The sequence below is a fragment of the Saccoglossus kowalevskii genome, chromosome 10 (genome assembly GCF_978046115.1).
Source record: "Saccoglossus kowalevskii chromosome 10, keSacKowa6.1, whole genome shotgun sequence".
NCBI classification, from domain to species: domain Eukaryota; kingdom Metazoa; phylum Hemichordata; class Enteropneusta; family Harrimaniidae; genus Saccoglossus; species Saccoglossus kowalevskii.
Window position 1 is genome coordinate 30,494,858 of NC_140650.1, and position 21,600 is coordinate 30,516,457.

Here is a 21,600-nt window from a genome sequence, read left to right on the forward strand (position 1 = left end):
TACGAAGTTCGCAAAAAAACATTCAGTCTTTAGAAGTCACTTTATTTTATTGCTAGGACGTATTCTGCTGTTAAATTTATTATTTCCAATCGTTTTGCGATAGTATTTTCTAGATTGGAGACAGCATTTAAATTTCTTTCAAAGTTCAAAATTGCATTGAGATTACTTTGATACAATGTAACAATGTCGGCGCTGGTGATTTCTTACCAGTGTGCAACGTAGCCAAAATAAAATGCATGATCATTTGAACACTGCTATTACAAGACTGGTAGGGGGTAATAAATTTGGAGTGAAAGTTTTTGGCTGTTGCCATGGTAGCTGTGGGCCAGGACTGTTTTTCCAATTAGTGACGGTACGACCTGCCTGTCAAGTATGAACAAAATTAGCCAATCCAAAAAAAATCTCAGAAGAGTTAAAAGCCGTTGCTGGTGAAAAGTTACCCCAATGTTGGGGTCAATTTTCTCGGTAATGATGAAAATAAACATAAAAAACAGTAAATTGTTGCCCACACTCAAGCTGAGTAGAATGAGGTATGTCCGTGCTTTTTAATTAAAGAAATGTAAGGTGTGATACATTTGGCGTGAAGGTATTAAAAAAAAAAATCAGTTTTTTGACTGTTGCCATGGAAACAGTGGTCGGAATTTGTTTTCAGATTTTACACTGATTAAATAAACTACCTCATCTTTATGCCAACTTGAATTTATTCAATGTCTACATCAGTGACTTTAAAATCTATGCTCCAATCCCAGGAATTTCACTTGCTATTAATTGCATGGGAGTGCCAGTCTTTTATTTTCTATTGTAATGTCAATTTCTTGCGATTACTCAGAACATGAAGCTGTTATCACAGCCGTCTAGGTAAAACCTGGTGTAAGCACCGGTTAGGCAGTCTTGAACTATGCATGTGAAGCCAGTTGGGAGATATATCCAATCTTATTGATTTCTCATTGTTTGGTAACTATTTGCAGCAAATGCAACAAAAATCAATATAAAAATATTACCCACACAGCATTCTACAGGTTACTTGTACACATTAAGTATTCGATCGTGTTATCGGTATCTACCGACGGCACGGTCGATAAAAAAAAAACCCGCGGACCTCTAAGCAAAATGGCTCGATTCAGAGCCACCGGAGCTTCTATCACGGCGTACTGGGCAGTATTAAAATTATAATGGCAGCAAACAAGATTCCAAAAATGGCCAAATAACTGAAGTAAAAGCGTTCAGAACAGCACAAGCACAGGGGGACTGTGGCACAGTGTAGACGTTTTGAGCATCGTTGACGGTTGCATGATTCAGGCATTCTTCTTGGCAAAGAATCGCTATTCACAGCATTAAAAAGAGCTTACCTCTCAGAAATACGACATGCACCAAGATGTCTGTTATCAGGTCCACTAATGATCAGGATATTTTTTCAGCTTAGTTCGGGGAATTCCTGTGACGCAGTATTTTGGCTAACCAATCAGAAAACATAGCAATGGCGACGTCATGGTACAGACGAGGGGAATCCCCAGACACGTGCTACTGGCAACCCAATAAGAATCGGTATTCTTTTAAAGAGTATTGTGACGCAGATTTTCGGAGAATTGTTATAACAAGGCATTGCAAATGTAAATATTATAATTGCAAACATTGCTGCATTCATTAGTGATTGCTCTCGTATTTATTTTACTACACAGCCTGCAACCATTTACCCTCTTTTAGAGGGTCTATGCTGCAACACATTTTCATCAGTGTGCAGCCACAGTCCATCTAGAGGGACTGTGGTGCAGCCTAATAAGCGATACAGAGTATTTCCTTCTTAAAGGTATACATAGCTCTGTGTATATGTATGTATGTCTCCAATGTCTCCTTGGATTTTTTTACCTTTTAAAAATGTTTTGATACAAGTAGTTGTCTGAATACTAATCACAAATAAATACGTACTGCATCGTCATCCTGACAACATTTACCCAACATAGTTGAACTCTGGTGAGATTGCCCTTTGTTATTTTTTATATCTGTATTTCTTGTTATTGTGTTTCTTTTTTGTGTATGATTATTGACCATGGTTAATGTATTTTCGTTTCATTAATTTGAGTAAATAAAACATACTATACTATTCTATACTACTAGTATATACTATAATATAATTTCCTTTATCACAGTTTGTTTCAATATGAATATGCATTGTCATAATTAATTTTAAATACAAACAAGTTTTGGGGTTGAACCAACAGTGGGGAATCAGTCTACAGAATGTCCTTAAAAGATGTAAATATCTTACAAAAACATTGGTGCCTTATTTGTTTAATTATTTTAAGGGACATAATTTCCAGCTTTCTTCAAAATAATTCAGATATTTTAGTATAAAAACAAATGTCTCATTGAAAAAAAAAGTGCTGCATTTAGATGTGAATAGATTCATAAAACATGCAAGATAACAGAAAATTTTAGCTGGCTTTAGTCCAAGTATTTTGTACAGGCCTCAAAAATTAATGATTCACTGAGACAAATATGAACTGCCTCATTGTGTGACTACTGTATTATATGAAAAGTAAAAAAAAAAAAAACCTTTATGAATAGCTATCATGTTGCAAGCTCTGCTTTGTATGCAAATCAACTTACAGTAAATAGTTAGTTGGTGTCCAGTGGAGGGAGAAGTCAACAGTACTGTTGCCTCCCGAGAATCTACATCTTCAAACACTGCAATCTTTGAAGTGTGTTTTTAAACTAGTATTATAAAAACTCTATCATTCTGTTCTAATAGCTGAAACATATTCCTGTGAGTTTTTCATTTGTCGAATGAACTGTTTTTTTTTTTTTTTTATTGATATGCTTAACAAAACAAAGATACAATACACAAATACATTACAGGTTACTACACAAATACAGACTTATGCTTAATGAATGAATTCTCCCCATTTTTTATTGTGACTTCCCTGTCTGTTTTCTATAATTGCGACTTTCTTCTCTGTATGATAAATTAATTTGATATATGATCTAAAACCACCAATGTCTGGTTTTGTCCCAACAATTTTACATTTAAATATATAATAGCGTGTCAATAATAACATAGTATTATGTAATGGTCTAGCATTGTATACATCCCCCAAAATACATGTTACTGCCCTTAACGTCAAAGTATCACCTGTAATGAAAGAAAACCATTCATTGACTGATGTCCAAAATACAAATACATATCTACAGTCCCAAAATAAATGAAAATAGTCTTTATCAACTTCTCCACAAAAAGAACACAGGGGGGAATCAATTAAGCCCCACAAGCACAACAACCTGTTTGAAGGCAATATTTTCATATTAATTTTATATTGAAAATAGCGTAATTTGGCATCGGTAGTAATAGAAAAGGGAGCAAGATAAATATTTTTCCAAGGTAAAGGGGTGTTCAAAATGTCCAGCCAATATTGCTGTATAACTGAGGGGGTTAAATCAGGAAATTCCTCATGGCAATACCAAAGGTAAATATTTTTATTAACCTTAGTTCCTGACAGCCAGATATTGTTATGCATGTTTGGCATACAGACCATTAGTTTTGACATGTTAGATTCAACAATACTGCGCTTCCAAATAGATGGAATTGCTGATAATAACTGTCGATATTCAAATTGAGGATATACATTCCCGTAGTTTGATACCAATTCTTGAAACGTGTAAAAATTACAGTCTGCATTCAAAAGATCATTAATAAATATTATACCGTGTTGTATAAAACGTTTCCAAGCAACAGTCGTGTTGTCAATCCGAATATTAGAATTATTCCATATTAGTTCTTGAAGTATATTTTCTATGTTACTTGCACTCGTATAATTATACTGCAACCATGCTGAAATTATATCTTTTAAAAAACTTGATCGAAAAGGGTCGAACTTAAATAGGTCTAAACAGATTTTCTATTAGCTTCAGATCTTGATCAAAGTTAGGCACCCAGTTCATAGGAGTGCTTATATTGATTTTCTGACATCTTGTTTTCTGTAAAGATTTTATTGGTAGGTTTGCAAATGTGTATCAGACTGTGCAATCTCTCCATGAGTTGGTTTTGAAACCCAGTATGGGATTCCGAGATACATTACCAAGGATATTATTACAAGATAAATCATTTGCTTCATTGAACACATACAACAATGCATATTTCCACTGAGATCAGTGACTTTTGATGTGTATCACCAGTGATCAGTCAAGTAGAAACAGTCAAAATATTTTATCAGATTTTCTCAATTTTTGCATGATATTTTCATACAGGACATCTGTTGTTCAAACTCAGGGAAGACTTTATACTGATGAATAAGGTGACCAAGTTTGATAAAGTTTGGAATAGAATTAGTAAAGTTATTATGCACACAATAACAATTATTAACGACGACAACAACAACGACAACGCCGGACAAAATTTGTCCCTTAATATACCTTTCCCTTCCATCTTTGATGGTACGGGCAAGGTAAAAATGCTTAAAATTGTCTAATTATTATGCAAATGAGGTATATAATATGCACAGGATTTCAACCCAAACTAATCAGAACTGTGCATTATCCCAGAACATCCATGTACTAAGTTTCATTAAAATCTGGTAATTGGTTCTTGAGATATCAGTGGAACAGACACACAGACACACACACAGACAGCGACGCACCAACCACAAAGACTCCCATTGTGGTCGACCCCTACCCTTGGTGAGTGTGCCACAGACTCAATGGGAAGGCCAATTACACTGGTCGAGATTCATTTGCTAACGTATGCTTTGCACACGGGAGTCAAAAATGTTAAATGAAATGGGAATTTGAAACAACCATACTAGACCTATGTACAGGACAAATCAAGGAGTCATTTATTCACCAAATTTATCTAGACTGACAACACAATCCATGAAAGTCATTTTTATTCAGTTCTCTTTCACATGGTAAAATTTAACAGAAATAAACAAGTATATATAGACAACACAGTGTGCACTAATCACAATCCATTAAGCATATTTTTTATTAAAATATCCCAAACTCATCAGCAAAACTTAAATCAGGGCTAAATTTATTGGAATTCACTTTAACACCAAATCATGTTTTCGTGTAACAATATGCAAATCTTATGCATATGCAAAATATGGGGATCACAAAACTACACATCGAGGGACCAAATTATATTTGATTGTCATCTACAATTTAGTTTCAAATGCACTAAAAATTTAACAAACTCTGTCAAAACGCGAACAATTTTTCTTACCCAAATAAAATGTTGTTTATTAATTTAATCAGATATTTAAACCAAAACCAACTGTAACCAATTTAAAAATGTACACACAAATGTACAACTCAATCTAAAAAATTACAAATATCTTTCGTTTTAAAACATAATTATTATACCCTGCCAAATATATGCACCTTAATGTTAGAAATTCATTAAACTAGCAAATGTTCTTAAGTTTCATAAAATAAAGGGAAGAGTGAGAACCTACTCACTTGCAAAAGTGGCAGCCATGATACATCAAAGAACATTTTAGTTAAAATACATGTATATGTTTGATCCGATATGCTTAGTTTTACTTTTACTTTTTCCCACGCACATCTTTTTTCTGCGTCTTTATTTTTCACACATGCATGCAATGGTGGGAAATTACCACTATTGTCACCCAGATCTCAAAATAGTGAAAATTAAATAATTGTAAGCCAAATTCTGGAATAAATACTAGTAGAATCAACAGGTGGGTGATGTGAGTAAGTTTCATTCACAAAGGCGCACTCAAAGTATTTCACCGTCACATTATTACTTTTACTAACAATTTTAGTGTAAAACATTTCATACTTTTTCAGGATGATCAGAAAACAGTTTTGATTACAAGCATTTTAAACAGCACATTTGACGATGAATACTGATGGTACTGAAAGCTGCAGAAAATAACACAAAAAGATAAATGGCAGTTTAAAAGATGCAAACTTGAAACTTGAATTAATATTAATATTAGAAACTGAGTAAGTAACCATGGATACATATACAGTATCGATGTTCTTGCACAGAAAACAATTACAAGACTAGCACTAAATAAAAAAGTACCGGTATACAAGTATATTTCCAATTAATGTGTATATAAAGTTTTGATTTGTATAGCTCTTGTGGAAGTATTACATTGAAAGACAGCAAACACAAAGCTTTCCTTTAAAATTAAGGAATTGCCAACATTTCCCACAAACTAACAGTAAGACTAAATAAGAATAAATAAGAATATATCACATTAAAATATTAAATTAATCTAAAAATGAGAGTGGTGCAAGTTTTATACATCAAGTTTTTAGTATTTATTCTTTGGATGAAATATTGAATACATTAATAACACTGATGTGAGGAAAGTATCACGCACAGACAATTAGTTCACACATTTCAAGTCCAGAGGATTGATACAAAACCCTTTCGCTACAATTATCAACTTGTATCACCTTCCACAAAATAGTCCTGATTCAAAAACTGTCCATTTATATCATTTATATACTGTACAGGAATATCAAAATCTGCAGTAAATGCTTTTATTTCTTGAGACAAATTTCTGCGAATTTCAGGTGTTGGGAAGAAAACCGCAAAATTTGTTAGCAATGGACAATGATTGAGATCCTCAAGTCTGTAACTTTCTCAACATTTCATCTTCAAGAATACAGTTATAGTACATTGTCATTGATTCCAAATTAACACTGAATTAAGAGAAATACTAGCAACAAGTATTTTGACAGCAAGACAAAAAACATTTCATTATTTTTAGTTTCTATGTAAATTGTTAACCAAATCAGTCAGATCTTAGGTTGTATACAGATTTATTTGGTGACCAAAGATGATTTCAAATCACACAACTGACCTCTTTACTTCTTCGTTATAATAATATCTTGCTTTCTTTCCTACAATGTTAGAGTAAAAATATAACACCTACCCTCATCTAGGTATACCTCCATAAATATCATCTCAATATAATGTTTAAGGTATATATTACCAAATATGTCTCAAATATATACAAACCTCGTAAAACTAGCACTTTTAAATTATTATTTACACCACACCCCCTTTTTAGCATTTGCAGATCATACCACCTTTTCATACCAAACTCAAATTCTTTTAAAGTTTAAAATGAAAAATTACATCAATAACATTTTGATACATATGTTTTGACTGTTTCAAAATTACACACAATAAGATAAAAGTACATACAAAAATCACATAACTGATTATCATACTTCAAAATCAAAATCTTAAAAATCAAGCAATCATTAATTATTTAATTAAACTTTGTGCTACCAAGTTTTTGATTTCTTCAGATATTCAAACTTTTGCATATGACATACGATACAAGCATCAAATAGACAAAAAAATGAAAATAATTTGTTTGAATACTGTGGGGATTACTGTAAAACATGTCTTTTTCAAGAATTTAGCAAGGGAACTGATTCGCTAATTCAAGATGTCGCTAATGACTTTATTATCAATACAAAATGGCCGCCAAACAAAGAAATCAACGATGACAAAAGAGATTCGCTAAATCAACATTTCGCTATTACGTCATTTTACCACAATTCGCTAAAATTGCATGCCGCTTTTTCAACATGTTTTACAGTATTTTCGAATCACATTGTTACTTTTAACTTAACTTATACTTCTAATACTTAATCTTTTCAAAGAGGGAGGGTATGGTTATTAACATTCAGAAGAACATGAATAACCCATGATGACCATGATAATTATTATTACACATTAATCAACTTTTTGTTACAAATATTTGCAACTAAGAGTGGAATAAATACCAGCTTAGTATATTCAATTTGATTTGAGGTACCTCTAAATACAAACACTTAAACACAATCTGTTTACAGGTACAATGGATATGAGGTGATAAACATCACATGATGTCTGAACTTTGTATTATGTTGTTGATACAAAGACAATGGATAAAGTCAAACAGTTCTAACACCAATAAAATCTTGCACTAAAAAAAATATTTAAAATCTATTCATTAAAAATATTCTAAATAATAATAAATGTCAGCATAAACTGTTTTAGGAGTGGTTCAGAGGCTGGGGTGGGGTGGGGTAGGGGGTACAATTTCATGCCCTGGTATCCTAAGTCTGTGCCTTACTTGTACATATAAAATATATGACACCCCCCCCCTCCCTCCCAAGGTGCCTTCTCTCAAATTCTGTTTAATAATCACAAAGTAACAATATGACATGTTCAGCATGATATCAACAATTAACAGACTCGGTGATGAATATTAATAACTGAATCCTATATGGCCATTTTTCAACCAAGTAATTGGGGGAATGTCACCTTATGGTGATCAAATGTCAATCGAAACAAACAATACATTTTCAGTAATTTTTCTCTTCCCTTTACAAAGTACAACAGAATCCTTATTATTGTTTGTACTGAAGTGTTGAGACGTGGGTTTCAAAATTACAAAATACAAGTTTGTATAACTTCAGGTGGGAAAGGTGGATCGTTTATACCAAAATCAATAGGGAAAATACTCACATACAACATCAAAATATTGGGAAGGATGTACAGTATAATGTTTTTAGAGCACAGTTAATACTAATGTTATTGACTTACATGTGTATGCCAACAGCACTGCAATGTTTTCCTAGTCACAAGTCAACAATTTTTAAACTCCTGTTGATAATGAATGAGCTTTTTTCTGAATTTTCACCCATTTTTGTGAATGCACTTTTTTAAATTGTACATACGTTCATAACTATTAAAGTAGTCATTCATTCTCTGAATTGTGCATGTTAATAAAATAACGACAGTCCAACTCCTAAGAATTGTCACATCAAAGGAGTTAATAATGCAATTGTACGAGTTGCTGTTTTCTCATGTGTCTTTGGTAATATGGAAAAGATTCATATTTAATCTCTGTCTGTTGTATCATCACTTAAAACAGATTTACATCTCGTTTCAAGTGTTGTTGTCGCCATGGTGGAAGCTGATCAAATTCTACCGGACTCATGTGGAATGCAGATATGAAGTCTTCCCGCGACAGGTGGCGCTTTAGAGGGAAAACAATAAGAAAACAAAATAAATAATTAAATAAATAACTAACTGAAAACAAACATAATCTTTCCATTAATATTTATATTAAACTTTTCAGTAATAAATGTTTATTTGCTCAGGTCCAGCCCACTAATTAGATATTACCATTTTTTTTTTTATTTACTATTAAAATATTACTATTAACATATGTACATTGAAATATAAACACAAGAAAAGATATCAATGTGTGATGCATATAAATGTGTGTGACAGAGATCAGAATTAATATGTAGAGAGAAAAACGACTAAATTGACATATAGAAGACAGGGTGAAGATTGTCAAGAGATCGGTGCCGACGCTGAAAGAAACAGACAAAACATGAAAGTGAGAGAAGATAGATACCATGTAGTGAAATAACAGACATATGGAACAACAGACATGAAATGGAATCAAAGACACCATGTGGTTATTTTCATTAAACACCCCCCCCCCCCCCGCCCCGCCCAATGAATTTACAGCACCTACTGATTCAAGTGGGGTGTATATAGTACAGGACGATGTGTAGTCTTACTTTTAAAGTATATTATGTGGTTCCAAATCTATTTGTGAACTTTAATTTTAATTATCATTATTTTTGCACCAGATTGCTATCTATCGTTAAATTAGAGCACGATTGAATTTATAGATACTGATGGATAAAAAAGTAAATACCTCTAAGCGAGCTCTGTCAACATCTTTGGGTAGTCGGTAGTTAGTGGTGAACAAGGATTCAATCGGGTAAATCTACAAAGACAAGACATGATTTCACTTTATTGTTGATGAAATACTATAATATTGCATATTAAATGCTATGTTTTTTCAGTGATAAAGGAATGTATTTGTTTTATTAACCAACCATATATAATCCAATGTCAATTTTAAACTATGGTGTTTTCAAAAACTAAGGGAATAAAGCATTGATAAGCAAATGCTATAAAAAGTACTGGATGTGTGATTTGAATTAGTGACCACCCAGGAACTATAATCAACTGTAGGTCAGTATCACAAGACTGGTTACCAACCAGAGCATGAGACTAACTGATTCATGACCCGGATTCATGGCTCTGGTTCAGCATTTATTGAAACAAACATAGTGTGAGATATGGCTGGATACAGGCGGACACACGGATGGTCAATCCACAAGTCCCTGTTTTCAGACTTTTTCGGAATGGGTCCTAAATATCTTTTATGAAAATGGAAGCTGGGACCAAGCTGGTATTTTTTATAAATTAAAATCAACTTTCATTTTGTCTGGTTATTCCAGTTTTTAAGAATGTTGGATCGTTGTTTAAAAACAGCCAATATTTAATAACTGAAATGATTTCACACTATGAAACTATACTGTTCATTGTGTCTTTAAAAATTAACAATATTTTATTTCAATGATACTGCTTTGAAGCTAAGTTTTTAATTTCACAAAATTGTATGTTGAATTTTCACGCATGACACCATACACAACTTGTTGATAATGACAACACATACCACTCTATCAATGTCAGTCATGTCAGCCATAGAAAGGCCTTTTGCTGTCATATTCGGCATAGAAACACCTTTATTCATGTCACTTCGTAGGTATGATAGTCCTTTGTTATGTTGGTCCTTTTCTGCCTGTAAACGATGTTAGGATCACCAATGATATGTGGATTACAGGGTTAGAAAATTAGTAATTAACAAATACTATGATCAATTAAACACACATAGCAAACTTTCAAACGCTGATTGGCCAACAGAATACAGTAAAATCAGCCAATCACAAACAAGCTACATATTCCCAGCATGCTTCAGTTATGGAAAATGAACTACATAAGCTTGAAGTGTTGTGATGGCTGCAATATTAGTGCATAGCATGGACAATTATTATAGCTTGTAGACTGGTTCTACAGTTCACTGTCTATGCAATTCACCACACAGATAGGGATGCTTGAGAACCTTTAAGATTGTCAGAGAAACATTATAGAAATTCTGTTTAAAATAAAATCATAAAGTGATCACATTCCATTTGCGATATTTGGGGAAACAGTATGATTTCATTTTAGATTGAAAGACTGTTTTTTATTTCAAACAGAGGCTTAAATAATTTATTTTATGTTATGTACTAAAAATTTGTTCTATTAGGGGGGGGGGGTAATTTAACTTGATGGTATGTGCAAGTATCTACATTAAATTTGGCAGAAAAAAAAAATTGGCAGGGATATTTGTATAATCCCATACATGTACAATGTTTCTCTGACACAATGTTATTTTCACAATGTATATTAATAAGATATGATATGAACAATGACTAGATAGCATAGACACCCAAGCATGCTATTATCACACTAACCCACATTATATAGTGATTGCATGACCTCCGCTAACCTTACATGACAAGTTGGGCTAAATTAAGTAACACTTAAACTTTGAATCTTAGCTACTGAAAATTTACTAGTCAGACAACGATCAAACAAAAACAACTATAGAGTTCATTGGTGTATCACAAACTAGTTTATATTATTTTCTGAAACTGCAATCAAAAGTAAATTTTCAAATTGGAATCAAAGGATTAAACATCCTAACATATATAGTGTCATATATTTAGCAACAATAATTAATTATATTTTAACATTCCAAAATACAAGAGGCAATATTATTATACTAAATATACATTACAACACCCATGGTTATATATTGACATATAATTTGGGTGGCAGGGGAGGTACATCACAGATGCGTGCATTTAAATAACCCAGAGCAGTTTTGATTATATACAAACGATGCAATGACAATGTTTGGTTGTTTTTATATGATAATTTATGCATGACTAATTACGGCTACAAACCTTCGATGATTGCAATCTTTCTAGCAACTACATATGGATCCCCCAACACAACAGCAACAAAGAAAAGAAAGAAATATTAGCAACTTTTGAAATAATAACTAATAACTAATAACATAAATAATTTGTCATGATATGATTGCAATGTACAGCATCTAAAATGCCATGGACTAGCAAACATTAGAGAGCATCGTAAATACCATATTCTTTTATTTTTCTATTTATTATTGATTTTAATATTTTATTTACTCTGCCAGTATATATTTTGAGGAACATGCTTTGTCTCCTGTGAGAGCTAGTGTGGGGTATACAGACAGGATAGTTGGGGGTCGAGTGGGTAGAAGGTATAATACTAGGAGGTTCCGGGGGATGTATATAATCTTACACACAAAGGGATGGTCAATTACAAGGTCAAAGTGCAACAAGCATTAATGCTTTGAAGCTGCTATTCATAGCTGAAAAAATCCAGAATTGTGAAAATTTCATGATGTTGTACACTGAACCAATATGAGAATTTCGAAGGGGCAGGGTCACTAAATATTTTTGGAGTAAAAATATTTTTTAGGAACTACAGCCAGACTTGAAAGCTTTTTTTATCAAGAAAACATCTCCATATCTCATTTTTGCATGGTAACTAGGGTGACCTAAGTATTAAGTTTCATGACAGGATACTTCGTCTTGAATTATTTTTTTTAAAAAAGAAGTTTTAGAAATTGGTTAAAAAAGTAATAATGATTTATTATCGATTTTGATGGAAACATTCCTTAAATACCGGTAAGTAAATTTTGCATATTATTGGCAAATCTTTTCAAAAATATAGTTTCGTACCTCACAACAAAATTTTTTAAATTTATATCAATTTTCTCCAAAATTATGAGCAGGCTCCTACATTAATTGAAATATATTGAAACAAACAAAAATATCAATAATGATCTCACAACCTGCAATGTACATACGACCACCCCTCTGTGTGGATCAGTATCTACGGTACCAACTAAAAACATTTCATACAATGGGTAAGTACAATATACTACAATACATGCAATTCAATGTACAAGAACTGTTAATTTTTAGACCCAGTAAAGACATTAATATGATTTCTGGTCATATCAATGGAATTGTATTTTTGTGAGAAAAAATTTGAGAGAGCTAATTTGCAGGAACTGAAAACTGAAAAACCCTCTCAAGAGATGAGAGTATAAATAACAATATGTTGACCAGAAACAGAAAAATATTTTTGTGGGGTCAGTATTAGTTCTGTAAATGACGTTAGTGAATATAAAAGTTAATGAATGAAGGAAAACATTAGTGCGAGAAATAAAATGATTTGTTACAAAATATTATACCTCTACATCTGAAATCTTTGCAACTGTAAGTTCAGGCTGCATACCAGTGAAGATAAAGTAAAATACATTGTTAGTAAGAGTAGTTACATGGAGTCAACACCCGCAGTAACACATTTGAATACAACAAAATATTCATGTTGTGACTGCCAACACATCAAACCAATACCTGACCAATATTATTTTTTTTTAATAAATTTATGGAAATTATGAAATTAATACCAAGTGTACCCATTGAACTGTAATGTACTACTAGAGTGCATTGTTGTGATAAGTCTGTCCATGTCATTATTAAAATGTAACTGATATATATATATATAGCAATACCAGTACATAGGAAATCAACATCAACCATGGAAAAACATGGTTATTTTTAATATCTGACATTTCAATACAAACAAAACATCAACAATAATTTTCAGCTTAATTGTTTTTTTTTGTGTGTGTACAATATCCTATGGCACCATGACAGACAGTGGTTCAACCTGCACAGCATTGCACCTGAGTCAATTTAATAATACTCTGTGCAAACAAAAAAAGATTTAGTTGACTTGTTCCCTAGACATTCCACAGATAATGTATGCCCTAATAGACTGTGATGTATGTTAATTAGCCCTTTGTTAAAGAAATAATAGTGACAAAATGAATAGCAACACTGTCTGACCTTTTTGACCTAAATGACGTCAATCAGAATAAAGTTAACATGAGATCATCAACGAATTTAGCAATTTTTTATTTTTAAATTGACTATCATCATCAGTACATCTATTAATAATTTGTGTGCACATGCACAACTCTAACTGGAAGTTCAAGTTCATTCCGAAATAATTTTGGAATCTACCGCCAACCTGGTCTATATGACTATGACCAATCATTTTTGGTCTAGAGCCCTAGCTGAACTCCAAAATAACATTACCTATCACCTTTATGAGAACAGATTTAGCATTGCTATTTTGTGCTTCACTATTCCATCTCATGCCAGGTTTGTAGTAATTAAACTACATGTACTGTGTAGGGCTTAATCATTCACTGAGTTTTATTTTTGCTTATTTTAAAACCTAATGATTTTTTTCCTTTACAAACCAGTAAATTTAAAACCTAGTGAATATCCCTCAAACATCAAATCCCATGATATTTTTCCTACGATATTTCTTACGCCCTTTAAATTGTTTACGAATAACAATGGACAAACAACAATGGAGATCTATCTATTCACGACTTTTAGTTGGTCTAAAAATAAGCATGAAAGGAAAAGTAACCATGCTATAGTTAAACTGAAAATCAAACATGACATGTTTCTAAGAACTGCATCACAGCAGTATTTGCTGTCTGGGAGCCTATTTACAAATAAAGAAAACCAAAATGAACTCCATACAAATTAATTTGTGTGACAAAATAATTGTATGTTGCAACAGAATTCAACTTAAAAAACCAAGTAAGCTTAAAACTAGAGAGCGATGGTAGGCTGAAATAAAAATTACATAATACTAGTAATCCAATGGAAGTGATTTAATGAGAAAGCTTGTAATCCCTGGGAAAGTACTGTAGAATTGTGGGAAAATTATCTGGGTGTGTAACACCCAAATTAATTCATCCTACCAAGATTAACCATGTACCTTTGGAGGGCCGTTAAGATATGGTAATGAGCGTCCCCTGGCAATTCTTGCTTGTCTGAGTTCATGATCAGACATAGAATTCTTCCTGTTGTCATATGGTTCTGGAGATGTCCCTTTGTGATTGTAAGAATCGGAGTTGTATGCAGAATCTGAAAGACAATATTAATAATGACAACATATTTACATTGACTGTTTGTACGATTCTGCAAAAGTTGTTTGTTTATTTTGAAAAAAAGTTTTTGATGTACATTATCTGATAGACATATGATTTCAACATGCATGGTTACGACAACTATTAATTGCCATCATTATGTACTTGGCCATATTTTTCCATTGAGATATGCGTTGAATTATTATACCAGTATAGCCTGGTTACGAACTTGCTGTTTTTTTGTTGTGCTTCAGTCAGTCAGCAAGTACCGTGATTGAACACACTAATTTATCCTAACATAACTGAGTAATACCAACACATTCAACCTTGTTAGACTGACCAATTCACTGCGGAGTATATGATGCAAAGTTGAAACAACGCAACTTCTGGTTTAGTTCCTGACATGGACATGACTGATACACCTATCGTGTGGTAGTTTACAGTAGTCTAATGCAAAGAGAAGCCAACACTATATACCGCCCTCACCAGGTCAAGGTATAAATCAGTGTCAGGAATACATTGGGAAAATGGAAATCAAATCAGTCAATTATTTTAAAACAATTTGTTGATTATCATAGTTGATCTATTACCGTAGCAGCTTACCTAAGTGACAGAGGTGTGTGGTATCTATGGCCAAAAGTAATTATACTACTATAATATTATTCAAGCATAGAATAAATGCAAGTTTTGGCAAATCAGATTCATAGATGGGGAAAATCAAAAATTTATTGTTTATGGTTCATACACCTGCAGTGACATCTGAATTTACCATACATGCATGGTACTCCTAAATTATGCAGAAATGAAAGTGAATTAATCCAGACTATACTTTCTTTAGGTGAATTATTTACTGCATGCCTGTCATTAATTCATATAACACAATGATAAAAATGTTCACCTGGTTCGTCATGGTAACTCTTTGCTCTCTCCCTTGGATTATAGGTTCCATTCGGCTGGAGAATATAGGCATTATCATTGTCGTTAAAATCTGTGGATTTACTGTAGTAGTAGAAGGAATCGTTCTGGAAATAGGAAACAAAATGATAAGAAGAAAGCATTCAACAGCTTTCAACTACAAATGAAAAGGACAATTTCATTGAACTATTCAGCTATGACTTGTCCGTATACATGTACATTGTACAGCTGATCCTGGTCTTGAATTTCTGAATTTAGATGACATGCCATTTCACATCAAATAAATTGTACAGTTTTTATGCTTGTTATTCATGATATAGTGATATGATTTTTGGTTACAGTAATCTAGTGATCTGACAACAACTAGCACACTAGTGAAAATAAACTTTGGTTGAGCAAAAAACAAACAAAAGTATTTCAATTTCTCAACTCCAGAGCAAAGTTGTTACAGTTACTGTACATGAATCTTGTAAATGGGGCCGTGATTGACAGATTGATTTGCGCTTTTTCCAACAAAACGTTACTGGAAATTACACAACTAGCTAATAAGTTTTCTGTCATTTCTAAATGAATTATTACAGACAGTATAGAACACAGAGGCAGGCAACTGTGGCAAACATCACTTGGCAAGTCACAATCAATCTATTAATACGCATGCGTTCGAGTGGGCAACAAGTCCCAACAGTTTATATCACACTTTTTCCATCAGTCTATGTAACGTGTTTTCAAAGACATGTTGAATGTCAACAACAGATGAGTTGGTCTGCGTCCATATACTATTGTGTAGACTTGTTCTTATTTGACAATCATGAATAAATAATACACTGTCTTATTTTTTCGGATCAAGTTACAATAAAAACGTCCTGTCAACTACAAGCCATTTTATAACGTGTTTTCAAAAACACAATTTGCTTTAAAATCATAATGTGTTGCTTTAACATTTTTTGATGGAAATCTTTTTGAATTATGTACATGTGTGATGAAAGGACTTAGAACTAATTGAACGTAACCTCATATGTGCATGTTCAAATGAAATCTCAAGAAACGTTATATCAAAAGAAAATACCGCAGTTGCCTGCCTGTCAGTGTGTTCTCTATTTCTATGTTTCAAACTCAAAATTAATAATTCTACATTCTATTTTAATAAGACATTCATTATTCATTCATTGTTAGTGATTAGTTGCATTTCCAATTATTTTATTTACAGAGCCCTCTGGCGTCAACATGCACTTTTACTTACTTGCATGTGCTGATAAGGTCATGACCCCAAAACAGCAGTCACTGGCTGCCATGGCAACAAACCTATGGCTGGTCACTTGATATCTTCCCCACAGAGTTTAGTTTATTTATACAATTATTTTAATTTTAGTTTAACATCTCAATTGGACAAAATAAAACCTATTGGATATTGGCAAACTTTCTATTTCCTATTTTCCTTTTAATAATAATATACAAGGAATACAATGTAGAAAGCTATTAAGAATTGACAAAACGAGGGACTGAAAACTGAACATGTAGCCACACCACCATTACCGACTAATAGAATTAAGTATATCATTTGTATTTATCTTTTAGAACATCTGATTTTTGCAAAGTATTTGGGGGGGGGGGTAGGGTAATCCTTACTCTAGAACAGTGAATGTAGTGTGTTTTCTTGTGACCAGATAAAAATGAAATTATTTTGTATTCGCTAGCTAGATAGGAAAGTACAAATCTTATTTGTTGGCAATCTTCTTGAACTGTTTAACAGTTAAAGAAGATAGAGTTGTCAAGAAACAATATTACATTCATGGAAAAGGAATTGAGGAAGCCTGGTGACACGTACATGTCAGTAGTACCGTGGGAGTAAAACAAGCAGCCTCTCGGCTGAGATAGCTCCACTGTTAGCAATGCACATTTCAATTAAAGAACAGAAGATAACATTAGAAAATGAACAATATGCATAGTATCAATGCAATGGGACTTGCTGTTTTCAACAAGAATTTAAAAATATAATTTTTCACCATAAATGATTGTGATTTTTAACAAGAAGTTGAAAATATCACTTTACCAAAAATGACAAAAATATTCACCAAAATTAGAAAATTGAAGATATCATTACAAAATGAACAAATCTGAGAGTGGTCCACATGTAGTACCTATATATGTAACATCAAAGCAATTGGACTTGCGGTTTTTAACAAGAAGTTGAAAATATCATTTTTTACCAAAAATTACAAAAATATTCACCAAAATTAGAAAATTGAAGATATCATTACAAAATGAACAAATCTGAGAGTGGTCCACATGTAGTACCTATATATGTAACATCAAAGCAATTGGACTTGCGGTTTTTAACAAGAAGTCGAAAATATCACTTTTTACCAAAAATTACAAAAATATTCACCAAAATTAGAAAATTGAAGATATCATTACAAAATGAACAAATCTGAAAGAGGTCCACATTTAGTATCTATATATGTAATATCAAAGCAATTGGACTTGCGGTTTTTAACAAGAAGTCGAAAATATCAGTTTTTACCAAAAATGACAAAAATATTCCCCAAAATTAGAGAATTGAAGATATGATCATGAAATGAACAAATCTGAGAGAGGTCTACCCAAGGTACATATACATGAAGTATCAAAGCATTCAGGCTTGTAGTTTTCAAGAAGAAGTCGAAAAAGTAAAACATTGACACGGACGACGGACGCCAACAGACAATCACTCATATGATAAGCTCCGCTCGACAAAGTCGACAGCGGAGCTAAAAAGACAGGAGAAACTGAAGAAAGGAACACAATCTAAATATACAGAATTGACAAAAAAACACAGGATAATTTATTACTTTAAAGACAAAGGAATAAAGCAAATAATGGAAAATAAAGCAGACAGAAAGATATAATGATGAAAACTAAAGATAGTAATGTGATAATATCAACTGCACGCATGATGAGCCCTTTTGTTGCTATTTGTGGATTCAAAGCGGATGGAATATTATCTTCACCATCAGTTTGTATCCATCATATTGTAAGATTTCAACAGATGATTTGATCCAAATAAATGCAAATACTAGTAGCTTTATAATGTTTCAATGTCTTCATTTTCTATGAATAAAACTTTTTCGGATTATGAACTTCATAAAATCGCTTGCACAAGAAATCACCACTGTTACATGCAGTTGTATAACATATGTACAAAGATATGCACATCATGATGAACTCTCACATAAATGTTTAAAGGCTCATGTCTTGTGGTCCGGCCGCAAGATAATCCCAATATTATTAATAATGTGTATTTCTAATAATTAATAATTGATCCTAGATGACTAATATTGTTCCGTGTTTAATCTGGGAAATGACACGAGTCTTTAAAATCAGCAATTTGAATGCTAAAACAGACCAGAAAGTTATGTTATTCGCTTTATAATTAATTAAATATACTGTACTAATGAGAGCAATTATGTGAGAGCTCTAGATGTCACAGAAATCCGCCACCAAAATGATACACCACTTACATGCAGCAAGAGAAACAAAGATTTTAACATATCTATAATATATAATAATAGCATTCGATGACTCAGCTAAACTGTACAGAGGAAAGGTGCCACACAATATGGGGTGAAATCATACAGATGATAAAAAGGAACATTTATACTAATTATATTATTATTTAGATGTAACGACATCTCTATCTATTACAGAAACCCTGAATCATCAAGTATCAGAGAGTAGATTACTGGCAACACTACTCGAGCTACCTTCTGGAAACAGCAGTTATACAGCTGTTCAGAGGCAGCAGAAAAGCATAATTGATTGCGGGTTCTAGAGCACAAAGTAATTAAACGGTGAGTAAGACACTGCAATGGCGTCAGTTTATGTGTGGAAGTTGCGACCCTCTACAAAAATAACTGAACAAAAAAAGAAAATTTATATTTAGACTAACTTTAATAATCAAGCACTATCCAAAATGGCAGTTACTCCCATGGTGCAATTTTGTTATGTGCAAACATTCGTGTGTCTTTTTCCAAAAATTTTATTACTTTTATTCTCAAAAGTATGATAACCAAACCACGACTTTATTCACAACAGAGGAGAACAAGTTTTATTTGTCGCTATATCTCTTCTCAATGGCGGCAGCATGTATTTTTCTAATTTCATAGATAACAAGAATTGCTATACAAGGTGTCAACAACAGTTGATGCAGACAACAAATAATGCAACTCTTGGCATGTGAATGATAAGTACCTACACAAGAAATGCTATCCCCAGTTGTATTTAAAGTGGTTCATACATTTTATTTGAGTTCAAGAAATAATTTTTTATTTTTCACCATTAGGTGAAATTGCCTGAACATGGAGGCTAACACCATTGCAGCATAGAGAACAGTCCCTGTTTAAAATGCAAACTGTATTTGTGCCTAGTATTCTTATTGAAATGGCAGCTTAAATCAGCTTGAGAAAAAAAATCCAGCCTAAATCGGTTAGATAATAAAATATCAAAGTGTAATTACTAAAAGCTACATTTGTATTCCTGTCAATGGAAGTTATATGATATCTAACTGTGGAAGTTAATATCAAAAACACTTATTACCTTGATGATCATAACATCACTAGTATATTCTATTTATATACAGTAGGTGTGCACCTTGTACTTGTTAAATTTAAAAAAAAATTGTAAATTCAAGCAAAAATACAACAAATACATTGTATACCTCAAAAGTATTCTCTCAGGTTTTATGACATTAAATTTCTTTTAAATATTTCTAGCAAAATGATGCACCATAGAATAACAGTTTTTTGTTTTTTTTAAGCTGTCCTATTTTTGATATAAATGGTCTTCTAGATTATGGGGCATACTGTAAAACAATGAAACCTGTTGGATAAATCCAAGAACAATCCCAGTATTTGATAGCCTAGAATCTATGCAAATCAAACATTAAAACTGCCTAGGATCAATGGCTGATTTATCTCATTAGCCATGCAAATGTATTCAAATGCTATATAATAGACAGGCTTGATCAGAACCATGTGCTCCAGATGACGGCATTTTCAACTAACCAATCAATTTACAGATGCAGATGTTTATTGCCTACCAAGACATTGGACAATGCAGAAATTCTAGGTAATAGTTTAGTCAAAATCACTCTCTGTTTTCAGCAAATAGAGAAAAACTATATGTAAATTATGATTTTTTTTTTTATATTTATATATTAGGGATTAATTCGATTAAACTGAAGCAAAATTTAATTTATTAATTTTTGTGTTGTTATGCACTGACTGGTAAAATTTTTTACTCTAAGATAGCATGCATGTTTATACACGTAAAGGTACCTGTATAAACAATATAATACACAGAAAAATCTCATCTGACTTCTGGATATCAACAATACCGTATTTTGTACTTCCAGGAGAACAGACTTGTCAGTTTCACAAAAAATTGTGTACATTTCTCTATACTGCAAAACAAAACTAATAATACTCTACATACGACCAACTACTATCATTACATTTTTTTTCAAATAAAAGTATATTGACAAGAAACTATTCAGGTGTTTATTGACCAGTGGTCAATCACTGTAGTGAACGAATGGATTTGTTCACTTATTAATGGTATGAATGGACTTACACATACACAGAGTAGCCATATAGAAATAATTGTTGCAATTTCAACGCCAGTAAATTATATGAAATACATTGTCGGTTCAAAGAGCTTTGCTCTTCTCAAGGATAGGTCACCCGGTAAC

The 21,600-nt window shown here is 32.5% G+C and overlaps 2 protein-coding genes across 9 annotated transcripts in view; both read right to left on the reverse strand.

Annotated features, from left to right (window-relative positions):
* Nucleotides 1-1,430, reverse strand: part of LOC144360563 (uncharacterized) — a 29,543-nt gene extending 28,113 nt beyond the window's left edge. Inside the window, exon 1 of the mRNA XM_085504489.1 lies at nucleotides 1,350-1,430. The gene's annotated coding sequence lies outside the window, so the exon portion shown is untranslated. The remainder of the gene's footprint in view (nucleotides 1-1,349) is intronic.
* Nucleotides 1,431-4,860: 3,430 nt separating this feature from the next.
* Nucleotides 4,861-21,600, reverse strand: part of LOC102805379 (actin-binding LIM protein 1-like) — a 104,705-nt gene continuing 87,965 nt past the window's right edge. For 6 of the 8 annotated variants that reach the window (XM_085504494.1, XM_085504491.1, XM_085504493.1 and 3 more), the window contains 7 exons: nucleotides 15,859-15,982; nucleotides 14,810-14,958; nucleotides 13,197-13,232; nucleotides 11,854-11,880; nucleotides 10,518-10,643; nucleotides 9,708-9,779; nucleotides 4,861-9,011 (listed from right to left, as the gene is read on the reverse strand). In XM_085504494.1, coding sequence (XP_085360620.1) covers nucleotides 8,898-9,011; nucleotides 9,708-9,779; nucleotides 10,518-10,643; nucleotides 11,854-11,880; nucleotides 13,197-13,232; nucleotides 14,810-14,958; nucleotides 15,859-15,982 — 648 coding nt within the window. In that variant the 3' untranslated portion in view covers nucleotides 4,861-8,897. The remainder of the gene's footprint in view (nucleotides 9,012-9,707; nucleotides 9,780-10,517; nucleotides 10,644-11,853; nucleotides 11,881-13,196; nucleotides 13,233-14,809; nucleotides 14,959-15,858; nucleotides 15,983-21,600) is intronic. The other 2 variants (XR_014930729.1, XM_085504492.1) reach the window with 2 other exon arrangements.